Source organism: Eulemur rufifrons, chromosome 26, assembly GCF_041146395.1.
Source record: "Eulemur rufifrons isolate Redbay chromosome 26, OSU_ERuf_1, whole genome shotgun sequence".
NCBI classification, from domain to species: Eukaryota; Metazoa; Chordata; class Mammalia; order Primates; family Lemuridae; genus Eulemur; species Eulemur rufifrons.
In genome coordinates, this window is record NC_091008.1 from 5,981,614 (window position 1) to 6,006,527 (window position 24,914).

The 24,914-nt window shown below is 45.5% G+C and overlaps 1 protein-coding gene and 1 non-coding gene across 2 annotated transcripts; one reads left to right on the forward strand and one right to left on the reverse strand.

Annotated features, from left to right (window-relative positions):
* Window positions 1-4,275: 4,275 nt before the first annotated feature.
* SGMS2 (sphingomyelin synthase 2) lies at window positions 4,276-24,914 on the reverse strand. Its single transcript, XM_069459054.1, has 5 exons — window positions 24,362-24,914; window positions 19,778-19,895; window positions 12,941-13,094; window positions 7,082-7,248; window positions 4,276-5,021 (listed from the first exon to the last, which is right to left on the reverse strand). The coding sequence occupies exons 1-5, from the start codon at window positions 24,817-24,819 to the stop codon at window positions 4,818-4,820; spliced, it is 1,101 nt and encodes a 366-aa protein (XP_069315155.1). The 5' UTR covers window positions 24,820-24,914; the 3' UTR covers window positions 4,276-4,817.
* On the forward strand, window positions 10,086-10,147 carry LOC138375537 (U7 small nuclear RNA). Its single transcript, XR_011231529.1, has one exon. It is a non-coding gene; the product is annotated as a U7 small nuclear RNA (small nuclear RNA).

A 24,914-nucleotide genomic window follows, 5' to 3' on the forward strand; every position in this document is an offset into this window, starting at 1 on the left:
TATTGGGTAAATACAAAGTATAGGCTTTTGCATTTTTTTTAAAGCAAAATGAAAGAACCAAGAACACATATCCTCTTTAGAAGAGAAACATAAATTAGTTTTAACTAACAATTAGGCACTTAAAAATGTAAATGTAAGATGACACTTTAGAAGTATAAACTATATTTACACTCCTAAATTCCTCCTGAAATGTTTTTACAAACACAAAAGCACAAACATGGAAAACACATTTCTGAACAAAGATAATTTCGTTTTTACTAAAAAAACAAAAGAACCTGAATTCGAATTCCATATACGACAGACCAGTGATTAAAGTACTGGTGGGAAAGAGAAAAGAGCTTCTGACATTTACATATTTGATTAAAATGTAAGCATTTAATAAAACTATTACAATAGCATACAGTAGATATCATAATGAAAAATATATGTCAGGAAAATAATGAATTCTAGACTTAAAATTTTACTTTACAACAAGGCACTTAACACATTGAAACAGTACAGTAAATTTCCAAAAGAATGCAATTGGCTACCTCTCAAAACCTTGTTTTGTGAACCTTTTTCTTTTGTGAATATACTGTAACATAACCAGACACTTTGCAGCATTAGTCATTGCATAGGAGGTAAATTAAATAATGAATTCCAACTTGGCAACTCGAGTAGCTTATGCCCATAGTTTCTTCTTTTTCTTTTATAGATCACTTTTAAATAATTCCACAATAAAGCACTCTTCTCTTTCATGATTCATTTAGAATACAGCATAGTTAGAGTAATGAGTAATAAAATAAATCAGAACTTATAATGTGTGCATCCGTACAAAACCTTCTCTTTGGGTACCTTTGACATGATTTTCAGTATTTGGGTATTGAAGTCAAGAGCACTTCTTAATAGAAGAAATATTTTTAGCAACTTAGTCAAAGGAATTAAATTATTGCAACACAAGGACATTAAAAAATATACCAAGGATCTTTATATATACAAATAGAAAAGCCTTCAACACGTGGCATATAACTTATAATAGGCTTGATTTAAACATGTAAACTCATTTATTAAGAAATTCCTTCTCACACTTTCTTACACGACCGAGGTGAGTGTGTTAAGACCGGCTTACATTTTTTAATCAGTTTTACAGTGCAAAACAAAAACAACAACAAAAGGAATTAGGAAAGAAATGTTCAAAATATTCGAGGGACAAGATGAGAACTTTTCAATTAAAAGAAACTGCGTGAGTTTGTTGTAGCATGTAAATTAAAAACAAAACCCATAGAGACAGCCACCTTGGTGTTTTGAAGTCAACAAAGTATAGGTAGTTATAAAGGGATACAGTAACGATTGTGATAGTGAGAGGTAAAAATGTTACGCAAATTTTTCTTTGATCGAATGGATAAAAGATTACAATTGTAATCTTTAATTACCCTAATAATCTGAACACATATTCTTTTGGGGGAAGGTTTAAAATGCTTTTGAAATAATTCCTTTCACATGATACTTCCAGATTACTGGGGGTGGGGGGGGGCGGGGAATGCCTTTTAAAAACTTGAAAATAACATTTTAAAAAGTGGTGTTTACATTCCAAGTCCTACAAGTTGCCACAAGGGGGCACTGGTAGGACAGCAGTCAACCCAGACGCGCTGCCATCTGCAAACCACAGCCCAGACCGCCTTCCTCCCGCAGCAAGACCCGCTTCCCAAGATGCCGGTGAAGTAAACAGCAAATTCACAATTGCTTCGGGTGCAACTAGGGAAGGGTGCTTTATCTGCAGATCTAGTGGAGAAGCTCAGAAAGTAGAATCGGAGAGAACTTCATTTCCATTTGGGAGCATTTAGGGGAAAAATGTAGCCTCACCTATAGGACCTTATGTGTTCTGGATATTTCACAGACAAACTAAATTACAGGAAGAACTTCAGAGAGGAGCACAGACTTACAGAAACAAGGATAATGAGTAAGATCTATGTCTTAATCGGCAAAGAAAAGGTGCTCCCAGGATGCACTGTTTTAAAGGCAAGATGAAGATTGTTTTAGATCCCAAAGTGGCATGTCGGGTTCAATGTCAACTTTGCTTTCCTACGTGTGAGTTTCGCTGTTTCTCTTATTTCTCTCATCTTGAAATTTTGACTCCCGTCTCCTCCTCAGTGTCAAACCCTGTGCCTCCTTCACGTGTGCTAGAGGCCACGACACATACGTGTATATGACACATACATGTAAAGACCCCGGGATCGGCAGTGTCCGCATCATTGGTGTTTTTAAAGTTCTTTAAAAGGTGATCGTCTTATTTTCTAAAAAACGGGATAACTTGACTACAATGCAAGGCTTACTGTCTCACGGTGTCCAATGGTCAATACACAATGATTTTTTTTTTTTTTTAAAGCTTAAACACTTTTCCTCGCTCAATCGAAGAAAAGCAGGTTTATCCCAGACACAGCTGAATAAGGCTCTAAGGTACATCGAATGGTTGTATTTGAATTAGAGGCTCAAGGAAAACACCGGTATTAGGAGAGCAAAACCCAGGCTTCTACGTGAGATGATTTTCCTTATAATCAGAAAGGAGGAACTTAAAATGAGTGTTTTCAGGCAGAACACCGTGTTCTAGCACAAGTGTTGCTATTTAGCAAATGAACGGAAGTGAAAATTATATGGAATTATGTCTAAACGCATCAAGTAAACTAGATAGGTTTATTATTGGTTTATTGAGTAAGAAATACTGGAAAAATCCTTGAGTTTCAAAGCCTGCCAAGGATACCTGGGGTTTCAATTCTTGTTCAGAAAATCAGATTAGAGAGTCTTGTTTCGTGCCTTTGAATTCAAACTACCCTTCCTTTAGTGGTTATTCTATGACATAAAGAGCCATTCTGAAAACATACACAGAATTTTAGCACCAAAGGATGATGACTCTTGTGAACAGATTTGCATTGTGCTTTTCTCAAGCAATTTTAAAGGTCAATTTTGCATAGTCAAAGCTGACTGTAACAATAAATTTCGGGATGTTTTCCATTCTAAGTGAAGGGAAAATTTCTCCTTCAGCATAAACCTAATAGTCTCCTCCACCCCCTGGGTACCTCCGCCCTCTGCCCTAGTGTTGATGATTTTGTAACCTTAACACTGTCTCTAAGGTTACTATTATAGCAGTCTTGCAAACTAACCTTCAAGTAGTTAAGAAATGAAGCCAAGAATTAGCCAAAAGATTCAACAGCATTCAATAGTGCACTAAATCTGATAGCATTAAATCTTACCAGATTTTTTTTTTTTTAAATCCATCTCTTCTGCATCACCTCAAAGAAATTTAGAAACAATCATCCTCCCCCGCGACTGTGTAGCTGTAACTAACGCACTGAGTCCAACAGTGTATTATAGTGAAGCACCATGTTACAATTTTCCCAGCGTAAAAGTGAAATCATTCAATTGTGGTAGATGTCTTAGGACCAGTTTATGAGCGACTGCGTTCCTGGCTAAAAGACGAGCATACATTAAACTCTTGGGCTCCACCTTGGTTTTTCCATAAAGCACACTAAAACTAGGAAGCAAGCGTCTTCAACGAAATGTGACCAAATGTAGGTCTGAGTTCCAATGAGGAGCCCGACCGGGAAGGGAGACAGGCTTGTTCCCAGGTCGCGTGGGCATCGGGTGACACCCACGTCTCATCCTGTGCTCAGACAGGTGGCTGCCCCGGGGGTACCAGATCCAAATGTCCCAGGCAGACAGCATCTTAGTGTGTATACAAGACCCACCTATTAGCAGAAATAGCCACGTGTTTCCTGGATATCTGTCATTTTAAAGCAAAATATTTTACGCATATGTAAAATCCATGAGGCATGCCAAATACTTTCTTATTTACTTGGATCACCTTTGTTTTTTAAAATAAAATTATTAGGCCAGGCACGGTGGCTCACACCTGTCATCCTAGCACTCTGGGAGGCCGAGGCGGGAGGATCGCTCGAGGTCAGGAGTTCGAGACCAGCCTGAGCAAGAGCGAGACCCCGTCTCTACTAAAAATAGAAAGAAATTATATAGACAGCTAAAAATATGTAGAAAAAATTAGCCGGGCATGGTGGCGCATGCCTGTAGTCCCAGCTACTCGGGAGGCTGAGGCAGGAGGATCGCTTGAGCCCAGGAGTTGGAGGTTGCTGTGAGCTAGGCTGACGCCACGGCACTCTAGCCTGGACAACAGAGCGAGACTCTGTCTCCAAATAAAATAAAATAAATTATCAGTTAAAACCAAAACAAGTAAAAGTGACACACAGTGCATCAGGTGGCAGCCGCCGTGCACGTCCCCAGCCCCGGCCCCGGCCCCGGCCTTCCCTGCAACGGGGCAGAAACAAGATTCACCGAACTTGACCTACGACCCCTGGGTCTGCCCTCTCTAAGCCCAATCAGGTCATTGTCAACATCACGTCATTCCGTTTACACAGCGGCTGGACACATCCAGATATTTTATTGAAAACATTAACAAATTCTTCTGACCTCGGAAGGAAAAAAAATCCTGAAAACATTTCTTTAAGAGAAGGTCGGAGTGGAGAAGGAATCGAGAAAGGAGTAGCATGTTCTTTGGCACCTTCAACAAGCTCCTCGGTCACATCCCGGCTGGAAGGCTTGTCACCCACGGAGGAAGAGCTGCGGGAGAGTATTTCTTTGTCGGGATGAATAAAAACAAAAGCCGGTCAAAGGGCAATACTTTGTTCATCTTTCTAATCCTTGACACAAAATTTGGTCCACTTCTTCATTCGCCAGTCAGTTCTCCTAAAATTAAATAAAGGAACAAGACAATACCTTTGGTTGTAGCGTTAACTCTTTTGGTGGAAGAGCTGATGCCTCTGTCCTGCTTCTCAGGTAGATTTCTCGTTATCCTCCCCGATCTTCTGCACCCGCGAATACTTTTTGCACGATGATTTGAAGCAGCCGGGAGGCCAAGACAGGGGCCAGGAGAAGCAGCAAGGAATTGAGCCTTGTACGTTCTTCTCGAAAAAGTAAAAGATGGGGAACCACCAGGCCCGAGACAAGAAATTAGTCTGTGAAGAGACCTTCAAGTTCTGTAAAAGGTAGGAAAAAAATAAATAAATAAAATGAGATACCTCTTTCTTCATTTGCACCTGAATTCAATTGTCATTGGCTGTAACTGAACAGGGTGAGCAGAACTGTGATCAGGCGGCTGTCACCAACCTCGTGCCCTTTCCCTGACTCCGCATGACACGTCCCCCAGCACACACGGGTGCCCTTCCCTTTCTGCCTGCAATGCCAGGAAGAACAGGGACTCGGGGAAGGGGTGTGAGGATGACTCAGGAGGGATCATTGTCAGCAGGTGTGAGTGGGCAGATCTAGGGGCCAAGCGAGTCAGAAGAGGGAAAGGAGAGCTCGGAAGCTTGAACATATTTAAGAGGAAACATAAAAATTTCAGTTCAGTGGTGTCAGCAGACATCTAGATGGAAATAAGGAAGATGGGAATAGGAGACTAAAAAGTAGGAAACACAGCTACAAAGAGAAAGAAAATTTATCCTTAGAAAGGGCATTTATTGGCCAGGCGCAGTGGCTCACGCCTGTAATCCCAGCACTCTGGGAGGCCGAGGTGGGAGGATCACTCGAGGGCAGGAGTTCGAGACCAGCCTGAGCAAGAGCCAGACCCCATCTCTACTAAAAATAGAAAGAAATGATCTGGACAGCTAAAAATATATACAGAAAAAATTAGCCGAGCCTGGTGTTGCATGCCTGTAGTCCCAGCTACTCGGGAGGCTGAGGCAGGAGGATCGCTTGAGCCCAGGAGTCTGAGGTTGCTGTGAGCTAGGCTGACGCCACGGCATTCTAGTCTGGGCAACAGAACGAGACTCTTTCTCAAAAATAAAAAAATTAAAAAAAAAGAAAGGGCATTTATTAGTGGGCACCAAGAGTTGGATGCAGATCCTTTGGCAATGACATATTTTAATCACTCACAAATTCTCTAAACACCACATGCACTAGACAACATGGCAACTCATTCACAGATAAATCAGTCATGGGACATGGATTAACTCTGTTACACCAAAGACACATGCCAAGGCCAGGGAAACACAGAGAAGGCAAGGAATAATTCTATCCTGAGACCAGAGGAAAAGAACAGGAGTTAGGGAAGGCTTCCCGGAAGAGGTGGCATTTGAACTAGCTCTTTAAGAATGAATGGGAGGAGAAAGAAAAGGTCATCTGGAAACAGAAAGAAGCAGACACAAATAAGAAAGTATAAGAAGGAAGCCAAAGAGCACTGTATCTATCACCAAAAGGTGTACCAAGTCCAGTAATGCACAAGCTATTTATTTTGTCTGATTTTTAAAAGTCACTGCCATCTTTTCCTGAAAATTAATTTAAGTCCTTTGAGGGCAGGGACCATGTCTTACCTCGCTGCACTATGATGCTTCTACAGGGTAGGTTCCCAGACTTTTTTTTTTTTAGTACCCCAAAGCCACAAATGCTGGTTTCTAGACTTTAATTTAGCACATGTATCTTCAATGCTACTATAAACTGATTGAATTAGTAAAACAGTGCTCTATGATTTTATGGCATTCTTTATCCTTAAGTGGCACTTATGTCTTCGAAGTTCTTTATTTTACTTTATTTTAAGAAGCAAGGCCGGGCGCGGTGGCTCACGCCTGTAATCCTAGCACTCTGGGAGGCCGAGGTGGGCGGATCGTTTGAGCTCAGGAGTTCGAGACCAGCCTGAGCAAGAGCGAGACCCCATCTCTACTAAAAATAGACAGAAATTATATGGACAGCTAAAAATATATATAGAAAAATTAGCCGGGCATGGTGGCGCATGCCTGTAGTCCCAGCTACTCGGGAGGCTGAGGCAGGAGGATCGCTTGAGCCCAGGAGTTGGAGGTTGCTGTGAGCTAGGCTGACTCCATGGCACTCTAGCCTGGGCAACAGAGTGAGACTCTGTCTCAAAAAAAAAAAAAAAAAAAAAAAAAGAAGCAGTAATGGGTAGGAGTTTAAGTGAACGGACGGAAACCACACCTTTGGGGGCAACGGCAGTCACTCCCACTAAGCTCGGCCAAACCCCCCTGCGTGAAAAGGGCCAAGTGCATCTAAAGAAACGAGATCATCCGAGGGTCTTCGCCGCGCTCACCTTTTCGTTGGCCATCGAGTGGTACCACCAGAACAGCCGTGTCGTGATGTAGTAGGCGATGACCACGTCGACGGTGTAGTGCTCGTGGGCCACCAGGATGCACACGATGCCGGCCGCGCTCAGCAGCCAGCAGGTCAGGTGGTACCACCAGAAGTGACGAGGCGAGTCTGCACGGCGGAAGAATGACAGCGTTAATCAGAATCCCAGGGAGGAACTTCACGATCGCAGTCTGTCCTCGTGACCTTAAGTGGAATAATCTAGAATCAGGAAGTCACCAGAAGAAAACTGGGGACCTACAATGAGACATTAGGAAGTGCCCGGGCTTTGCTCCGGTAGGAGCAGGAAGAGGCCCCTGGCAGCGGGTCTCATTGTCACTCGCTGGGGAGTTTGGGGACAGTAGGCAGTTGAGGTCTCGCCCACTGCTGATAAGCTGAGTGATAAGGACGAGAACGGAATTGTTTCTTTTGAGCTTGGCTGGGATTGGCTTATGCCGGCTCACATCAGGGACCCCACTGGAAAGAAAAACAGGACGGATCAAGAGAAAAGGCAGCAGGGCCGGGCGCGGTGGCTCACGCCTGTCATCCCAGCACTCTGAGAGGCCGAGGCGGGAGGATCGCTCGAGGTCAGGAGTTCGAGACCAGCCTGAGCAAGAGCGAGACCTCATCTCTACTAAAAATAGAAAGAAATGATCTGGACAACTAAAATATATAGAGAAAAAATGAGCCGGGCATGGTGGCGCATGCCTGTAGTCCCAGCTACTCGGGAGGCTGAGGCAGTAGGATCGCTTAAGCCCAGGAGTTTGAGGTTGCTGTGAGCTAGGCTGATGCCACGGCACTCACTCTAGCCTGGGCAACAGAGAGAGACTCTGTCTCAAAAAAAAAAAAAGGAAAGAAGGAAGGAAAAGGCAGTTGTTGATGAAAAGAAGGGGAAAAATGAGAAAGCAGGAGTCATTTCAGGTCTTCCATTTGCATCAATTCTTCCAGGTGTGTAGGGTGGGGGAGGAGGAAATGGCACCGTGGCCAGCAGTACTGTGATTCTCAGCCGTTTTGCACTGTTATTGCCAAGGGCGACCATAAACCACCGCCTGGGTCGAGCTTGGGATCCGTGCCCGTTCACTTACAGACTTTTAGCTTTCCTTGCATGTCCACTGGGAAGCTCAGTCATTGGAATCGCTGCTCAGCGGGGAGACAGAGCTACAGCACTCACCGGGCTGAACGCGCTCACACACCACAAAGCCACCCCACACAAACGTTAAGGACAGGTAGAGCTGCCATCAGGGTTCACCTCTAATAACTTGGCCAGCTGGGCTTTGCTTTTTTTTTTTTTTCCCCTATTTTAAAGCTTTATGAGTTCACAAGTTAATAATATAATAATAACACAATAACTTCATATCTGACTGTGTTTACATTCACAGCGATATTTACTTTCAAGTGCAGAAGAAAGGCTGACTAGCAAAGATACCTATTTCTAGAGCTTTAGATGAAACATCAAATCAGGTATCATTCAAATAAAAGAATACATTTTTTGTAAAATAGCTGTTACTGCTCTGTTGGTCCCAAGTGAAACAGTAAGAAAATGAACTTGAATTTGCATTTGCAAATCTGATTGTCTAGGTTTGGATGTGGTCCTCATGACGTCTCAATTGCTTCACCTCGCCACTAATTTCCTGGTGGATAACGTAGGGGATCCCAGAGCTTTCATGCTGGGAGGGGCCTCACTCTTGCAGCCCCCACCACTGTTCTGTTGGGCTCAGAACATGAAAATTGACCTTGACATTTAGAAATCTGGAGGTCTCGCTGAATATGCATCCTCCCCACTGCAGACCCCATTCCGCCCTCACTGGGGGCTCACACCAACCCCGCCTCCTTGCTCGTAAGTTCACCCGGTGTTTACTGTAAACGTTCTAGATGTTTGCCCAAACCAGCACTATTTTGTATCTGTTTATTCATAAAAAGCAAAGCTGAAATAGGTAAGGAGTAAGGTGGCGGCCTGAGTGATCATTTTACTACTCGTGGGACTGAAAGTGAGGTTTCGGGAATGGCTGGAAACCCTAGCGGTGCTTTCTGGTGAACATGTGTTTCCTGTACACGACCCCAGTGCGACCCCCGCTCATTAACTGGGAACACCGCTGACCCCAGGAAAAAGATTTAACATAAACCATATTGAAGCAGAAATGGCCAAACGGTGATCCTGTTTGCTCTCTCGCTTTCCTGTGAAGATAACAATGAGCTAAAAAAATAAAAGACGATGACACCAGTACAAATTAACTTCATTAACTTGGCCCTAGTTGGTACTGAATAATGGACTTGGTATGGTGGCAGAGTAAATAAAAATTAAAATAAAAAATTTAAAAAGCTGTTCTTAACTAGCCAGACATTTGGTACTAACAGCTAAGGCTGATTTCTCCAGGAGAATTTTTTTTTTTTTTTTGAGACAGAGTCTCGCTCTGTTGTCCAGGCTAGAGTGCCGTGGTGTCAGCCTAGCTCACAGCAAGAGCGAGAAACGGGGTCTCGCTCTTGCTCAGGCTGGTCTCGAACTCCTGACCTCGAGCGATCCTCCCGCCTCGGCCTCCCAGAGTGCTGGGATGACAGGCGTGAGCCACCGCGCCCAGCCTCTCCAGGATAATCTTATAAGGAACCGAGGCCTTACTGGTAATATTTGCACAGCTGTATAAAGTCTCTTTTTCTAACCCAAATTTTCTCCCACATTTTTATATGTTCCCACAACTGAATGTAAATCCACTCATGACAATGGAGCAATCGAGTCCAAACTGATCAAAAGGCAGGAAAGCAAAAAATAGATAAATGATGCCTCTCATTCTGGAAGGAAACTTTTCAAAGAAACCACTAGAACCGCGGCTTACTCAGAACACACAGTATAATTTAGAAGATAATCACTTTTCCTAATTACACAGGAAACAGACATAAACACAGAATGCCCTGTTGATGCACAATTGAGTTTGGATTAAGTGTTACAGATTTGCCATTTTATTTCTTACCAAAAATAGCATTACAGCTCCTTTAGAATCTGTCTAACGGGTTTTCCTGTCCTCACCGGAAGACCCAAAGGGGGGGAAAAAAAAAAAGAAAGAAAGAAAAAAAATATTTCTCACCAAAAATTGGAAAAAACTGGAATGTAATTCTTCCCATGCTCTATGTAAACTTACACAGTTTTAAAAACCTGAAAGCAGAAGCATGTCTTGGGAAAAAAAAGATCTCTAGTTACTGAGTGGCCTTCACTAAAGTAACATTCTAATAAGAGGTGAGAAATTGGGGGCATAGTCTCTGGTTTAGGCTGCTAAAATCTGAATCCTTGACTCTCCAAATACTCGCTGTGGTCTGTAGCAAGACATCTTCTCTATATTCCAATTTCCCTATCGGAAAAATAGGACCCTCCCCTCGTGGGTGGGCTGCAAGGATTAAATGAGTTAATTTGCACCAAGGGCTTAGAACAGTCCCTGAGCCAGAGCAAGCATTATGCCTATTTGCCATTATCGTCAATGTCTGTTAGTCTCCAGGTATTTAGAAAGCTGACTCGCAGCCCCCTCCCCTCGGTGTTTTCCCTTCATTACTTCTGTGGTTTTCAACCTACGAGAACCTTCTCTCTGACATGCAACTCCCCCCTCGCCCTCATCCCCATCCTTTTCCATATGGTTCTTGTGAGCCTCAGATTAGCGGGAAGATCCTACAACTCAAATGTATCCCTCAGCACTAGAAAATGACTGATCTTACAGACAGATGGAACTTGCCTTGGCAAAAGTGAGAACTATAAACCATACGCATCATTCCACCCACCACCTAGAACCGGTAACTAGATATTAGAAATGTAATGACTAGGCCGGGCACGGTGGCTCACGCCTGTAATCCCAGCACTCTGGGAGGCCGAGGTGGGAGGATCGCTGGAGGTCAGGAGTTCGAGACCAGCCTGAGCAAGAGCAAGACTCCGTCTCTACTAAAAATAGAAAGAAATGATCTGGACAGCTAAAAATATATATAGAAAAAAATTAGCCGGGCGTGGTGGCGCATGCCTGTAGTCCCAGCTACTCGGGAGGCTGAGGCAGGAGGATCGCTCAAGCTCAGGAGTTGGAGGTTGCTGTGAGCGAGGCTGATGCCACGGCACTCACTCTAGCCCGGGCAACAGAGCGAGACTCTGTCTCAAAAAGGAAAGAAAAGAAGTGTAATGACTAAATTCAAGGAAGAGACCACCCTCTGATGACGGTGCAGAGACAGATCTAGGCCTCCCCGCCCCCGAGCCCCCCGTGAGTGTGAGAGTAGAAATAAAACGAAAGACCCCTTCAATTAAGTATGACGACGGCCCCGCGCTGGACACGCTACTCTCCCTGCTATAAGTCTGTACATGAAATCTACAAAGGACACAACACAGAAACTACAGTCCTCACAAAAACATGGGCTTTGTCTATTACAGAGAACCTCAATTCTGTTGTCACACTGCCCTGAAAGCAGAACTTAAACCTAAACCTGCGCGCAGTCTACAAGGCAGCAATCCACTTCTGCAATCCTGGAAGGCTGCTCTTGCTGTCCACACTGCCGTGCGGTCCGGCTAAGCCCATCGGGATTAACGAGGGGCCGAGGGAGGAGGCCCGAGCAGGAGGCTGGGGAGGGGAGGCCACGTTCTGCTAGTCTCCGGCCAAAGACCTCCCTTTTAACATGCCAAGAGAAGGGACTTGAGCTAAATCTCTGCAAAACACTGGCCGGGGGTAACTTGGAACTAAAGAGGAAGGGAAACACTGACCAGCTTTGCAAAGATAAAAGCAGCCACATTATTATTCTGAAAGGATTTTGAGATAATGGGCCTAAATGTACAAAACCTCAGAAATCTATAAAAAGGTGATCTACCGGGCATTTGAAACCAAATATAACTCTACAACGAATAAGACATTATTTTGGCCATAAAAGCTATGGGAAAACCCAAGGATTTTTGTATAGTGGGAACCGAGTCTATAAACATGGGAAAACTTTTTCCTCTCTTTGCCTCCATGTGTCTTCTTGAGAAGAAAATGATCAGTATTGGGAAAATGTTCCCTGACGATGCCTATATCAAAGCATAGAAGCTGGCTGGAAAAATGACAAAATTCGAATACAGTGGGACAAGGAAATGTTTTCAAAAGAGAAAGACATTAACTGACTTATTTGGAGTGACAGAATGGAAGTGTCATACAAGTAATTCAAAGGTCATTTACATTGGGCTTTAAAATGTACCAATCCTTTTTCGCAAGAAACTTAACGATTTTTTTTAGTTCCAATATTAAGATAGCTTTTCGTGCCTTAAGACGTACAACCCAAGGCCGGGTGCGGTGGCTCACGCCTATAATCCTAGCACTCTGGGAGGCCAAGGAGGGGAGGATCGCTCGAGGTCAGGAGTTCGAGACCAGCCTGAGCAAGAGCGAGACCCCGTCTCTACTAAAAATAGAAAGAAATTACATGGACAGCAAAAAATATATAGAAAAGTTAGCCAGGCATGGTGACGCATGCCTGTGGTCCCAGCTACTCGGGAGGCTGAGGCAGGAGGATCGCTTGAGCCCAGGAGTTTGAGGTTGCTGTGAACTAGGCTGACGCCACGGCACTCTAGCCCGGGCAACAGAGCGAGACTCTGTCTAAAAAAAAAGGAAGTACAACCCAAGGAAAGAGGTGTTTTGGAGGCGGGTTAGGTGCCAGAGAGAAGCCAGGGCCAGGTGTTTAAGCTTTCAGGGTTCAAATCACATAAGTGTTGAAAACAGCTGAAAATACACCTATTGGTTTCTCTCCACTGATCCAGTGGAATAAGGGTCCCATCGGTTTCAGGGTCTCGGGATCCCTGTGTCTACGGCAATCGGTTCAGGGGGAATGAGCCATTACTCACATTCTTTGATGAACAAATATGTAAGCGTCAGCAAGACCGTGTGGCCGCTGAAGAGGAAATCTCCGCACAAGCTGTGTGAGCCAGTGATGGACAATCCGCCCCCAGAGATCAACCGCAGAATCCGCTGTATTTTTGCCTGAGAGTCTCCGTTGAGCTGCGGGACAGGAGAAGATTCAGAAGAAAATTTACAAGCTGATAAAAATCAGGGTTCAGCCTACTTGTGTGAGTCTTGGGTCACCGGGTTGTGTGATTTGTTTTTTTTTTTCTCTGTAACCAAAAAAAGTCAAAAAGGATCCAAGGAGAAGTTTCTCAAATTGGGGTGTTTTTTGTTTTTTTTTTTTTGAGACAGAGTCTTACTCTGTTGTCCAGGCTAGAGTGCCATGGCATCAGCCTCGCTCACAGTAACCTCAAACTCCTGGGCTCAAGCGATCCTCCTGCCTCAGCCTCCCGAGTAGCTGGGACTACAGGCATGTGTCACCATGACCGGCTAATTTTTTCTAGATATATTTTTAGTTGGCCAGATAGTTTCTTTCTATTTTTAGTAGAGACAGGGTCTCGCTCTTGCTCAGGCTGGTCTCAAACTCCTGACCTCGAGCGATCCTCCCGCCTCAGCCTCCCAGAGTGCTAGGATGACAGGCGTGAGCCACCGCGCCCGGCCTCGAATTGGGTTTTATACATTGTATTGGCAAATTTTACTGACACGTTTTAAATTATTCAATATGTTACTAATAATATGTCTTGGTGGTGGCGTGTCCTTGGGCAAAGCTTTTAAAAAATATTAATAACCAATGACTTCACCACAGCAATGTGCTTAAAAAGCAGACCAAAGCTACTTTCTTTCCTTTCTGCAGGGGAAGGGAGGGTTCTGACGGTGAATATCTGATGCAGCTGTTCCTCACATTGCAAATATCCTACCTTGTACTCAGTAGGCAGCTTAAAGTGTACATATGGCTGTATTAATATCTGCTCAAAACAGTTACAGTTAAAAAAAGGAGCTGCAACTCAGTAAATAATTTAAAAAGGTTTGAAAATGATGCATTAGGGATATATTGGTAGCTTAAAAATGAGTAGCTTTGATCAAGAAAAACACCCCCCAAAGAAATAACCTGCGTGCTTAGCAAGTCAGGGGAGCCTCTCGGATCAGGGTACAGAAGCCCCTTGACGTCACTGTGAAGGTATGAGGAACAGCACGGGGCTGGGGCCGGAGCTGAGGCCATGGTCACACGTCTATGCCCGTTAAAATTTAATCAGGCAGAAAGGAGTTGGTCAAAACGAACAGCAGGCGTAGCAAATTGGAACGGTGAGATGTTGGGGGCTGGATGGAGGGTCCAGATCAATCTAGCACGAAGCAAACAGAATGAGAAAAGAGCACGTAATCGTATACACAGAAGCAGACAGACAGCAAGCCCAGGACCGACTACGCATTTGGGACCTGGGAGGACGGGTGTACGACGTGCTGTATTTCATACTCCATGGATGATTCTTCCGGGCCACTGGCCCCGGAAGCGTGGCCAGCCCAGCCGTGCTAGTGATTGGTTGGACTGTTTGGAGGTGAAGACAGGGGAGGGTCTTGTCCAGGTGGATGCATGGTGGGGAAGGAGGGTGAGGTGTATACGGACAGACGGGGAGAAGAGTCTAGGAGTAGAGAGATCAAGGCAGTCCCCGCAGCGGGTGGAAAACCATCCCGTCCAGGACAAGTAGGTACTGGGGACAGATTCCTTGCCTAAAACATCCCTCTGGTGTGCCTCAAAAATGTTCTGATTTAAAAAATCTTATGGGCCGGGCACGGTGGCTCACGCCTGTAATCCTAGCACTCTGGGAGGCCGAGGCGGGAGGATCGCTCGAGGTCAGGAGTTTGAGACCAGCCTGAGCAAGAGCGAGACCCCGTCTCTACTAAAAATAGAAAGAAATTAGCTGGACAACTAAAATATATAGAGAAAAAAGTAGCCGGGCATGGTGGTGCATGCCTGTAGTCCCAGCTACTCGGGAGGCTGAGGCAGGAGGATGCTTGAGCCCAGGAGTTGGAGGTTGCTGTGAGCGAGGCTGACGCCACGGCACTCTAGCCTGGGCAACAGAGTGAGACTCTGTCTCAAAAAAAAAAAAGAAAAAAAACTTAGGGATCTGGAAAGCCTTTTGGTATTCCAAGTGACCTTATAAAAGGGCAAACATACCATGACTGCTTGTCACTTGGGCGAAAGGCACTGCACAGAAAATGACATAAAATGGATTGATTAAGGGTGGGGCGAGAAACCAGAGGTTTCAAAGAAACTTCACCTTCCTCAAGAGCTTGCCCATGGGAGGCCCAGGGGGCAAAGGTGTGTGTGGGCAAGAGTAGACCGTCCTTAACCAAACACGTCAGGCAGTCGTAGGTGATCTTGCCCTGAAAGACAGGATCTAGACGGCAGAGAACATCCATCCTGAGGACGACAAGAGGCCTCAAGACAGAGTCACGTGACTCGCTCCGGGGAGCCCCAGAAAGAAAAGGTCCCCTATAAACTGCACAACGTATCGGGACTGGCCCTTGATATCTAAGGTAGAATCGGACTCTTGCCACATGCCACCTGCCTTATCAGATAAGCCACAGTCTTTCAGGAATTTGTCGTGAGGTTGGTACAAACAGCCGTCCACACTGAGATCAGGTTGAAAGGTACACACACTTTGCCCAACCGTTGTGTTCTCGGTTTTAAAAGGACACATTCTTCTTCATTTCAAAACCAGAATCATTTTTTTCACCCATCCCAACGCTATACTCTAATTTTCTATGGGCAGAAACGCTTAAAGCCATCGGTCCCTTTAGAGGCAGTCAAAGGTAGAAACAAACCAGGAGCTGAAATAAGTTACACATTCTTTGCTCTGCCTTTCAGTGGTGTTGGTGTATGGAGATTTCTACTAGCATCTGGTTCAATCTGCCTCAGAGAACAGAGGAAGGACTCTCTCTTCTTGCTCTTTCTGTCTTGGTTCTTAACTCCTCAACCTTGTCACTGTTATTGAGACATCAGATCATTCCTGGTATAAATGCTAAACAGACTCCCAAGAAAGGAAAGAAAAAAAGTAGAAAGAAAACTGGGGAAGGGAGGGAGAACAGTGGGTGTTAGGCTTGATGGATTTTTTTTTTCTAGGTCTATTCTAGTTCACTGAAATCCTCCCAGCACGTGCCACGTAAGACTCTCATTCCTACTCATCTCTGCATTTTCAGGTGCCATTCTACGTCATTACTGAACGTGGCATTGAAGATGTAGAAACCTAAGAGGAGAAGCCTCAATCAAACTATCAAAGCAGGGGGTGGGGGGATGGGATGGGTGCATACCTACATGATGAGTGCGATGCGCACTGTCTGGGGAATGGACACGCTTGAAGCTCTGACTCGGGGGGATGGGCGGTACATGGGCAATATATATAACCTGAACTTTTGTACCCCCATGATAAGCTGAAATAAAAAAAAAAAATCAAAGCAGACAGGGCTGCAAAGGCTCCCCCACTATAACCTTTGTACTCCACTTCCCACACAATAAATCAGGTGCTGGGGAGCCCGGCGTGCCTGCTGCTACACGAGACACCTCGTCACCTGCACGTCCCCTCGGTTAAGAAGAGCCGTTCTGCCATCCCTGGCCAATGTGAGCGTGAGCACCAGCCCCAGAGAACCTTCCCAGGAAAGGGGCATCTCACCATCCCGGGCAAGCATTCTCGTAGGTGGCAAAATGCATTTCAAAAGATAAATCATTTCGGCCGGGCCTGGTGGCTCACGCCTGTAATCCCAGCACTCTGGGAGGCCGAGGCGGGAGGATCCCTCGAGGTCAGGAGTTCGAGACCAGCCTGAGCAAGAGTGAGACCCCGTCTCTACTAAAAATAGAAAGAAATGATCTGGCAAACTAAAAATATATATAGTAAAAAAATTAGCCGGGCGTGGCGGCGCATGCCTGTAGTCCCAGCTACTTGGGAGGCTGAGGCAGGAGGATCGCTTGAGCCCAGGAGTTTGAGGTTGCTGTGAGCGAGGCTGACACCACGGCACTCTAGCTCGGGCAACAGAGCGAGACTCTGTCTCAAAAAAAAGAAAAGAAAAGATAAATCCTTTCATAACAACTGGGCCAAACGTCATCTAAACACACTTTAGGGAACACAGATTTTGTGCCTGCAAACCAAAGCTCGGGTTAGCAGCTGATGCAAACTGCAAGCAAAGCACTTGAAGTAAACCGCAGAGTTGATAGGGGAGAAGGCAGTTGGGAAACCGTGACGGCCGAGGGTCTCACTGCAGTGGCCCTGCGATGACACCTGGCGAGTGACGGCTGTCCTGGGCATCTCGTACTAGGTCTGACGCCCTCCCACAGCGCCTGGCTGGAGCACGCAAAGTCCTGCCACTGCCGTGGTCACAGAGGGCATGCTGGAGAGTCGGCCACACAGGGGACGGGGACATTATCTAATAGCCTCGGAACCACTGAGATCTAAGCAGCACCCAAGGCCAGCAGGGGAACAAAATTGATGTCGCAGTTCTGACTCCTGTTCTGTGACACCCCTGTCACCTCCAGTCCAAGCTCAGGGATTTGCGTCTGTTTTACCGAACACAGTGCAGGCACCCGTGGGCTGCGTGTGCTCCAGGAAGAGGCCCTGTGACAGCTGAGCGCGGGAGGCGATTAGTGAGGATGTTCCCGTCGTTTCCACGATGAGTGTTTGCAGCTCCGTCGGCCGGCCGCACGTTCACTGATGTGGTCCCCGAAAATTGCAGCTCTCCCACGGAGCACAATCTTTAATTTGCTCCCTTTCTGTAATCACGGCAATTCGTCCTGCAAACCTCATCCGCCGCTTGTTACTGGGACGGGTTCTGCCTGCCTTTCGGTGGCCATTTCTCCGCTCAGCACATCACAACGGCCCATTCGAAGGGTTTATTATACTTCTGAACGCCTCCCACACCCTTAAATTAGTCCCACTAAAAATCGGCCAGTGTTTAAATTCAATATGCGCACTGTTTAATTACTGCTACTTTCTGCTTTGATGGCTTTGGAAAAGTATAGCTTCTCTAAACCACACCTATATTTGGTGAAGGAGACTGTCGACTTCTTCAGAACAACTCTGTTTTCCTTTTGGCTCAGACATCTGTTTAGTGTTCAGTAAAATAGGATGCTAGACTCCATTCCTTTGTCCAGAAAGCACATGCTTTTAAGTTTCCATTCTGTAAGCCAGGGTGTCCTGGGGTCTAAGATGATTAACTCCTCTCTCGAGAATTGATTCTACCTGTAGAAACTTTAAATTCCTGCTTAAGACAGTTTCAAGCCGGGCGCGGTGGCTCGCGCCTGTAATCCTAGCACTCTGGGAGGCTGAGGCGGGTGGATCGCTAGAGGTTAGGAGTTTGAGACCAGCCTGAGCAACAGCGAGACCCCGTCTCTACTAAAAATAGAAAGAAATTATATGGACAGCTAAAAATATATATAGAAAAAATTAGCCGGGCCTGGTGGTGCATGCCTGTAGTCCCAGCTACCCGGGAGGCTGAGACAGGAGGATCTCTTGAGCCCAGGAGTTTGAGGTTGCTGTGAGCTAGGCTGACGCCACGGCACTCACTCTAGCCCGGGCAACAGAGCGACACTCTGTCTCAAAAAAAAAAAAAAAAAAAAAGAAGACAGTTTCAGTAGACGTTGCACCGTATATCTCAGCAAAAGACCATTCTATCTTTGCAACTGTTAAAAACTTTGGGGTCATCCTTGACTTCTTTCTCTCAAACTGAAATCCCACTTGTTAGCACATCCTGTTGGTCCCACCTTCAAAATGTATCTGGAGTCAAACAACAACCGCTCAGGACTTCCACTGCCAACACCAAGGTTGACGTTCCCACGGTAGACCCAAGACCCCAAGGACTCTGTGGTCTGCACCACCCCTGACCCTTCACGGCTCCACTCGGACACACTGGCCTCCCCACCCTTCACCGAGCCCCCCGGGACTAGGCTCCTGCCGTGGCCTGGAGCTCTCATCCCATCCAGGTGGATCAATTCCTCATCTTGGCTCCTACTCAGATGTTTTCTGATTAAAGCAGTCCTTCCTGGCCGGGCACGGTGGCTCACGCCTGTAATCCTGGCATCTGGGAGGCCAAGGCAGGAGGATCGCTTGAGCTCAGGAGTTGGAGACCAGCCTGAGCAAGAGCGAGACCCCGTCTCTACTAAAAATAGAAAGAAATGATCCGGCCAACTAAAAATATATATAGAAAAAAATTAGCCAGGCATGGTGGCGCATGCCTGTAGTCCCAGCTACTTGGGAGGCTGAGGCAGGAGGATCGCTTGAGCCCAGGAGTTTGAGGTTGCTGTGAGCTAGGCTGACGCCACGGCACTCTAGCCTGGGCAACAGAGCAAGACTCTGTCTCAAAAAAAAAAAAAGTCTTTCCTGACCTCTGTATGAAATAGTTCCCACCCTCAGCCTCCCTTTCACCTTACTCAGCCCTGTTGTTCTTCATCTGACTATCTCTTGACTTATCATCATGTGACAAATTACGAATCTGCTTATCATTTTTCATCCCTCAATGGACTATAAGCTCCAGGAGAGCTTAGATTGCTGCTACACCACCTGCTACGTAAGCTTGACCCTTGTAGAACAAACGCACTAAAGAAGCAGCAAACGAGAAGGTAAGAAAGCAGGGAGTCTAACACCCCCCATGGTAATTTTCAGTTAGCAGAAAATACATTTTTTTAGCACAAACACAAACATTTTCATTTCTTCCCTCCAAATCTAAAGAAAAATAGAAAACGTGCTGGATTGCAGTTAACACGTATGGAAGAGTCTAGAAGAATGCACGCTAGCGAGTAGGTGCGCAGTGCCTGTTTTCTGGATTCTCCTACGTGGTAACTGAGAAGCGCTTACCTTCGGGGCACACTGGAAGTGCATCCCGGGCACCGGGAGGGTAGTGACGTACATCGTGATACAGCGGTACAGGTATAAAGTCCCCAGGATAAAAAAGAATCTGCGCCCCACTATTGACCTAAAGGGAAGACAAGTTCACCGGTTACTCTGATTCCTAATGCAGAATAAAACAATGCTTAACAGGATAAGGAATAATTGACACACAACGTCACTAACAAACCAGTTTCACAGAATTTAGAGGCTTATTTGGAGGCTGCCCGTCTCTTTGATCTCTTAGAGAGATGGCGCCACGGTTTGCAGAAATGAAGAGTCACAGACTGCAATAAATCTGAGTGGTTTGGGGCCCAAAAAAATGAGTGTGGGCCGAGCGCGGTGGCTCATGCCTGTAATCCCAGCACTCTGGGAGGCTGAGGTGGGAGGATCACTCGAGGTCAGGAGTTCGAGACCAGCCTGAGCAAGAGCGAGACCCCCGTCTCTACTAAAAATAGACAGAAATTATCTGGACAGCTAAAATATATATATAGAGAAAAAATTAGCCGGGCATGGTGGTGCATGCCTGTAGTCCCAGCTACTCGGGAGGCTGAGGCAGGAGGATCGCTTGAGCCCAGGAGTCTGAGGTTGCTGTGAGCTAGGCTGACGCCACGGCACTCTAGCCTGGGCCACAGAGCGAGACTCTGTCTCAAAAAAAAAAAAAAAAAAAAGGAGTGTGAGTGGAGTGAGGGAACTAACTAAGGCAGAGGAAGAGTCTAGATAATCACTTCCCAAAAGTCACTTTCTGCTGGAGGATTCAATGGACCTCTCTACATTTCAGTCAACTCACCGCATTAATAAAACCCTCTCTCGAGAACACAGCAAAGGACAAATGAGCTACAGTAACAGAGGAATTAACTAATGAACCAAAGTGACATTACATAATTGGACACACGGGGAAATGTGACAACTCATTTAACCCAAGTTACATAAGCAAGGTTTACTTGGGAACCATCCAAAGGAATTCTGACAACTTGAGCATGAACTGCTTTCTCTAGGACTATATTGAGATTTAAGATGTCCAAAGAGTCCTCATACATTTAATGACATTTAGTAGCAAAGATGTAAACTGATTTACTCTTGGCCAGGCGCGGTGGCTCACGCCTGTAATCCCAGCACTCTGGGAGGCCAAGGCGGGAGGATTGTTTGAGCTCAGGAGTTCGAGACCAGTCTGAGCAAGAACGAGACCCCATCTCTACTAAAAATAGAAAGAAATGATCTGGACAGCTAAAAATATATATAGAAAAATTAGCCGGGCATGGTGACACATGCCTGTAGTCCCAGCTACTCAGGAGGCCAAGGAAAAGGATGCTTGAGCCCAGGAGTCTGAGGTTGCTGTGACCTAGGCCGACACCATGGCACTCTAGCCAGGGCAACAGAGGGAGACTCTGTCTCAAAAAAAACAAAAAAAACAAAAAACTGATTTACTCTTGCTTTATTCAATCTCAATTTTAAAAAATCCCAGAGATCCTTTTCACTAGGATTGCTAGTTGTAAGTTCCCTAGAATGTCAAATACATTACTCTAGGTCTCCAATTTTCAGGGCTCTCAAACTTTCAAAACTAGTACCGATCAAAGACTTCTAGAAAAACAGGCAGTTTCAGCATGTGGCAAATCTTTGAAGTTTTCTCCAAGATTGTGGTTCTGACATGAATCGAGGTCTAATTCAGGTAACTGTTGGGACTTCTAATTTGAAGGCTTATGTATAAATATATACTTTCAGCGGCCTGTGTCCAATAGCTATTTTAAGAATATTCCAGGGTTTCTGGGGTCAAAAAAAAAAAAATAGACAAGGACACCACTTAGACTGGTAGGTGAAAGTATTTATCCCAAAACATTTCTTTTCAAAGGCTTGCTATTCTAGCTTTGCTTTTTCTGGGACTGCCAAGGAGCAGGTCTTAAACAGTGCTGAGTCTCTCTCCTTGGTTAAGTGAGAACCGATTCGCCCTTTGGTTCGACCCCAGGCTCCACAAGACTGCTGTTCTCAACTGTGCCCCACGCTGTTAGACAGGCAAAGCCATGAGCAGAAATTATTATATGTCAATTACATCCATCCCAGCTTCTGAGTTCAGCTGTGTGCAGAACAGAAAACCAACGCAGAAGGTAGGAACATGCGCTGTGCAGCCTTATTTAGAAAAAGAATTACTGCTGATGTTTTTTTTTTCCTATAGTTTCGAAAGGCACTTTTCTTTTTTTCTTTTCTTTTTTTTTTTTTTTTTTTTTGAGACAGAGTCTCACTCTGTTGCCCGGGCTAGAGTGCCGGGGCGTCAGCCTAGCTCACAGCAACCTCCAACTCCTGGGCTCAAGCGATCCTCCTGCCTCAGCCTCCCGAGTAGCTGGGACTACAGGCATGTGCCACCATGCCCAGCTAATTTTTTCTATGTATTTTTAGCTGTCCAGATAATTTCTTTCTATTTTTTTTTAGTAGAGACGGGGGTCTCGCTCTTGCTCAGGCTGGTCTCGAACTCCTGACCTCGAGCGATCCTCCCGCCTCGGCCTCCCAGAGTGCTTAGGATTACAGGCCTGAGCCACCGCGCCCGGCCTTGAAAGGTACTTTTAAGAGAGAAATCAAGTAGGATTTCTCACTCAACTGGGATGTTCAAAACAGGTTATAAGAATTAGTCCACTATTTACTAAATTAGAAGAGCCAAAGATTTGTGGCTGAATCAGCAGGTATCATTAAAATATATTGCCCAGCTATGTGACCGTGAGTTTGGACATGGTAGAAATTTAAGGTGGTGATGGAGAGGCAGCCAATGACAGCTAGCTGGATGGAAATTCTACCAGCTACTTCCCAGACCCTGGAAAATTTCTCTTTTCACGCATACGTGAGTAAAGCTTTGCCCCAAGTTAAGGAGAAAGCAAACATCTGTGGCCCAAGCAGGCTTTTGTAGTCAGTGTCAATTCCAGACACTAAAAAGAAAAACCCTAAAGTTCAACAAATATATTCTCTGCTTTTAGCTTAATAAGGCATGCTATCACCACGAATTTCAGAAACAATTTACTTCTACTAAGTAAAAGACAATTAATAAGTCTGTTACTGAAACATATTATAAAAACATGTAAAGAGAGTTATGTATTTAAGAATGACTTTAGTTTGTGAAATAAGTTGTCAAAACTGCAAAGTTGCATTGGAGGAACATTTTAGCAAAGATAGATGGAATCCCTCTGATTGCAAAGCAACAAGGAAGTAAAAGAATAATACTGTATAAATTGTCTCTTCTAGAAATGATATTATGTCATTAACACTGAAATCCTATTTGACTTAGAATTTTCAAGTTATATTAAGTTAGCGCACGTTACACTTTTTAAAGCCCCGGATTTCGGGCAGTGTTTCACTCAAGCTCATACTTCAGTGATGTAATTTCTAGAATTCTAGCAGGAAAAAACAGTTCAGTGGTGAACGAGAGCAATGGAGGGGTCTTAGTTTTTAGGGACTAGAGTCAGAATTCATACAGAGAAGCAAAAATAAGCACGTCTGAGCTGTGTCCAATTTTTTAAGTGTCTTCCAAGCAGAAGTGGCTGATTATTGATACTTCCTGATTCCTACACTGGTCTGAAACCGGGAGGCCGAAGCCAGTGAACCATGAAGCTGCTTTGGGTGCCAAGGGGAAATCAGAAGGCAAGTGTGCTTTAGAAATCTCAAACCAAAACCACACGGACCCAGCTCCAAATTCGGTTTCTTAAACCCTCGTGCGACTAGATGGCCAGGAGGCAAAAAGAAGAGAAATGTAAAACGTGAGGACTTGTGAACCGAGGCAGAGCTCCGAGCGGGCTGATGGCTGTAAAGTGACAGAGTCATCACATCGTGAGTAATCAATTAGAGGGTTCCTGGCCGCCGCCTTCCCCCGCCTGTCAAGAGCCTGAAATAACACACGCATGACGGAGTGAGTGTTATTCTTTCCAAGCCTCTTGACTTATCACACAAATACCACAGCGCTGAGTGGCTGGACATCAGGAACTGCACCTTAAATTCCTAAACTCTGAGTCACCCACCACAGGGCTGCTGTACACTGGCCACTTTCACACACAGTCACTCAACAAACGCTTAGCGAACAGTGACCGGATTTATTCCACGTGGACATGTTTCTGTTGCTCTCTTTCATGCCAAGTCTGGGTAAGATGGAATTAGGGGGAAAAATCAAGAAAAATAATCTCGGCCGGGCACGGTGGCTCACGCCTGTAATCCTAGCACTCTGGGAGGCCGAGGCGGGTGGATCACTCGAGGTCAGGAGTTCAAGACCAGCCTGAGCAAGAGCGAGACCCCGTCTCTACTAAAAAAAGAGAAAGACATTATCTGGCCAACTAAAATATATATAGAAAAAATTAGCCGGGCATGGTGGCACATGCCTGTAGTCCCAGCTACTCGGGAGGCTGAGGCAGGAGGATGGCTTGAGCCCAGGAGTTTGAGGTTGCTGTGAGCTAGGCTGATGCCACGGCACTCTAGCCAGGGCAACAAAGCGACACTCTGTCTCAAAAAAAAAAGAAAAAGAATCTCAATTACATGTCTACTCAAGCCAACGGTAAACCCAAGAACCGTATCAGATCTACTTACTTGTATCTGAGAAACAGCCACTGGGTGAGCCATAATCCGAATAATATGATCCCGTTTATTTCTGATACAGAAAATGCCCATTTCACCCGATCGATGTAATCGAAAAACTTGTCGGGGAGCGGAGGGCTGAGCTCCTTGGGAGGGACCCTCTCGTGCACGACCGTGATCATGACGGTCGTGAGGACCAGGTTGAAGAGCGCGTACACCAAGGCTATGCCAGTTTTCCACCACTCCAGGGGGAATTTGTTCCGCGACTCGGTGGGCATCGCGATCTGGATGTAGTCCGGGTACTTCTTGGCGCCCTTCCGCAGCCCCGGGGGCAAGGTCTTGGCTTTCCCGGTGCCATTTTTGTTTTCCTCCTCGACAGGCTCTGCGGGCCCCGTGTAAGTGTTGGTGGCCTCGTTGGTTTGATTTTCCATGTTGTCCTCCAGTTTGGCTGTCTCTATGATGATATCCATTGTGCCCCCCAGCCTTCAGATCAAAAGGGAGAGAGCGAAGTCCTTGTTCTTTGTGGAAATGTCACTGTCTCAAACCCTTCTGTTTCCCAGATCCA

Coding starts and splice junctions, on each gene's coding strand:
- SGMS2 (XM_069459054.1), bottom strand. CDS start 24,819: ATGGATATCATCATAGAGACAGCCAAACTGGAGGACAACATGGAAAAT. Junction 13,095..19,777: donor ACTTCCAGTGTGCCCCGAAG/GTAAGCGCTTCT, acceptor CCTGTCCCGCAG/CTCAACGGAGACTCTCAGGC. Junction 5,022..7,081: donor ACTCGATGGCCAACGAAAAG/GTGAGCGCGGCG, acceptor TACCTTTTACAG/AACTTGAAGGTCTCTTCACA.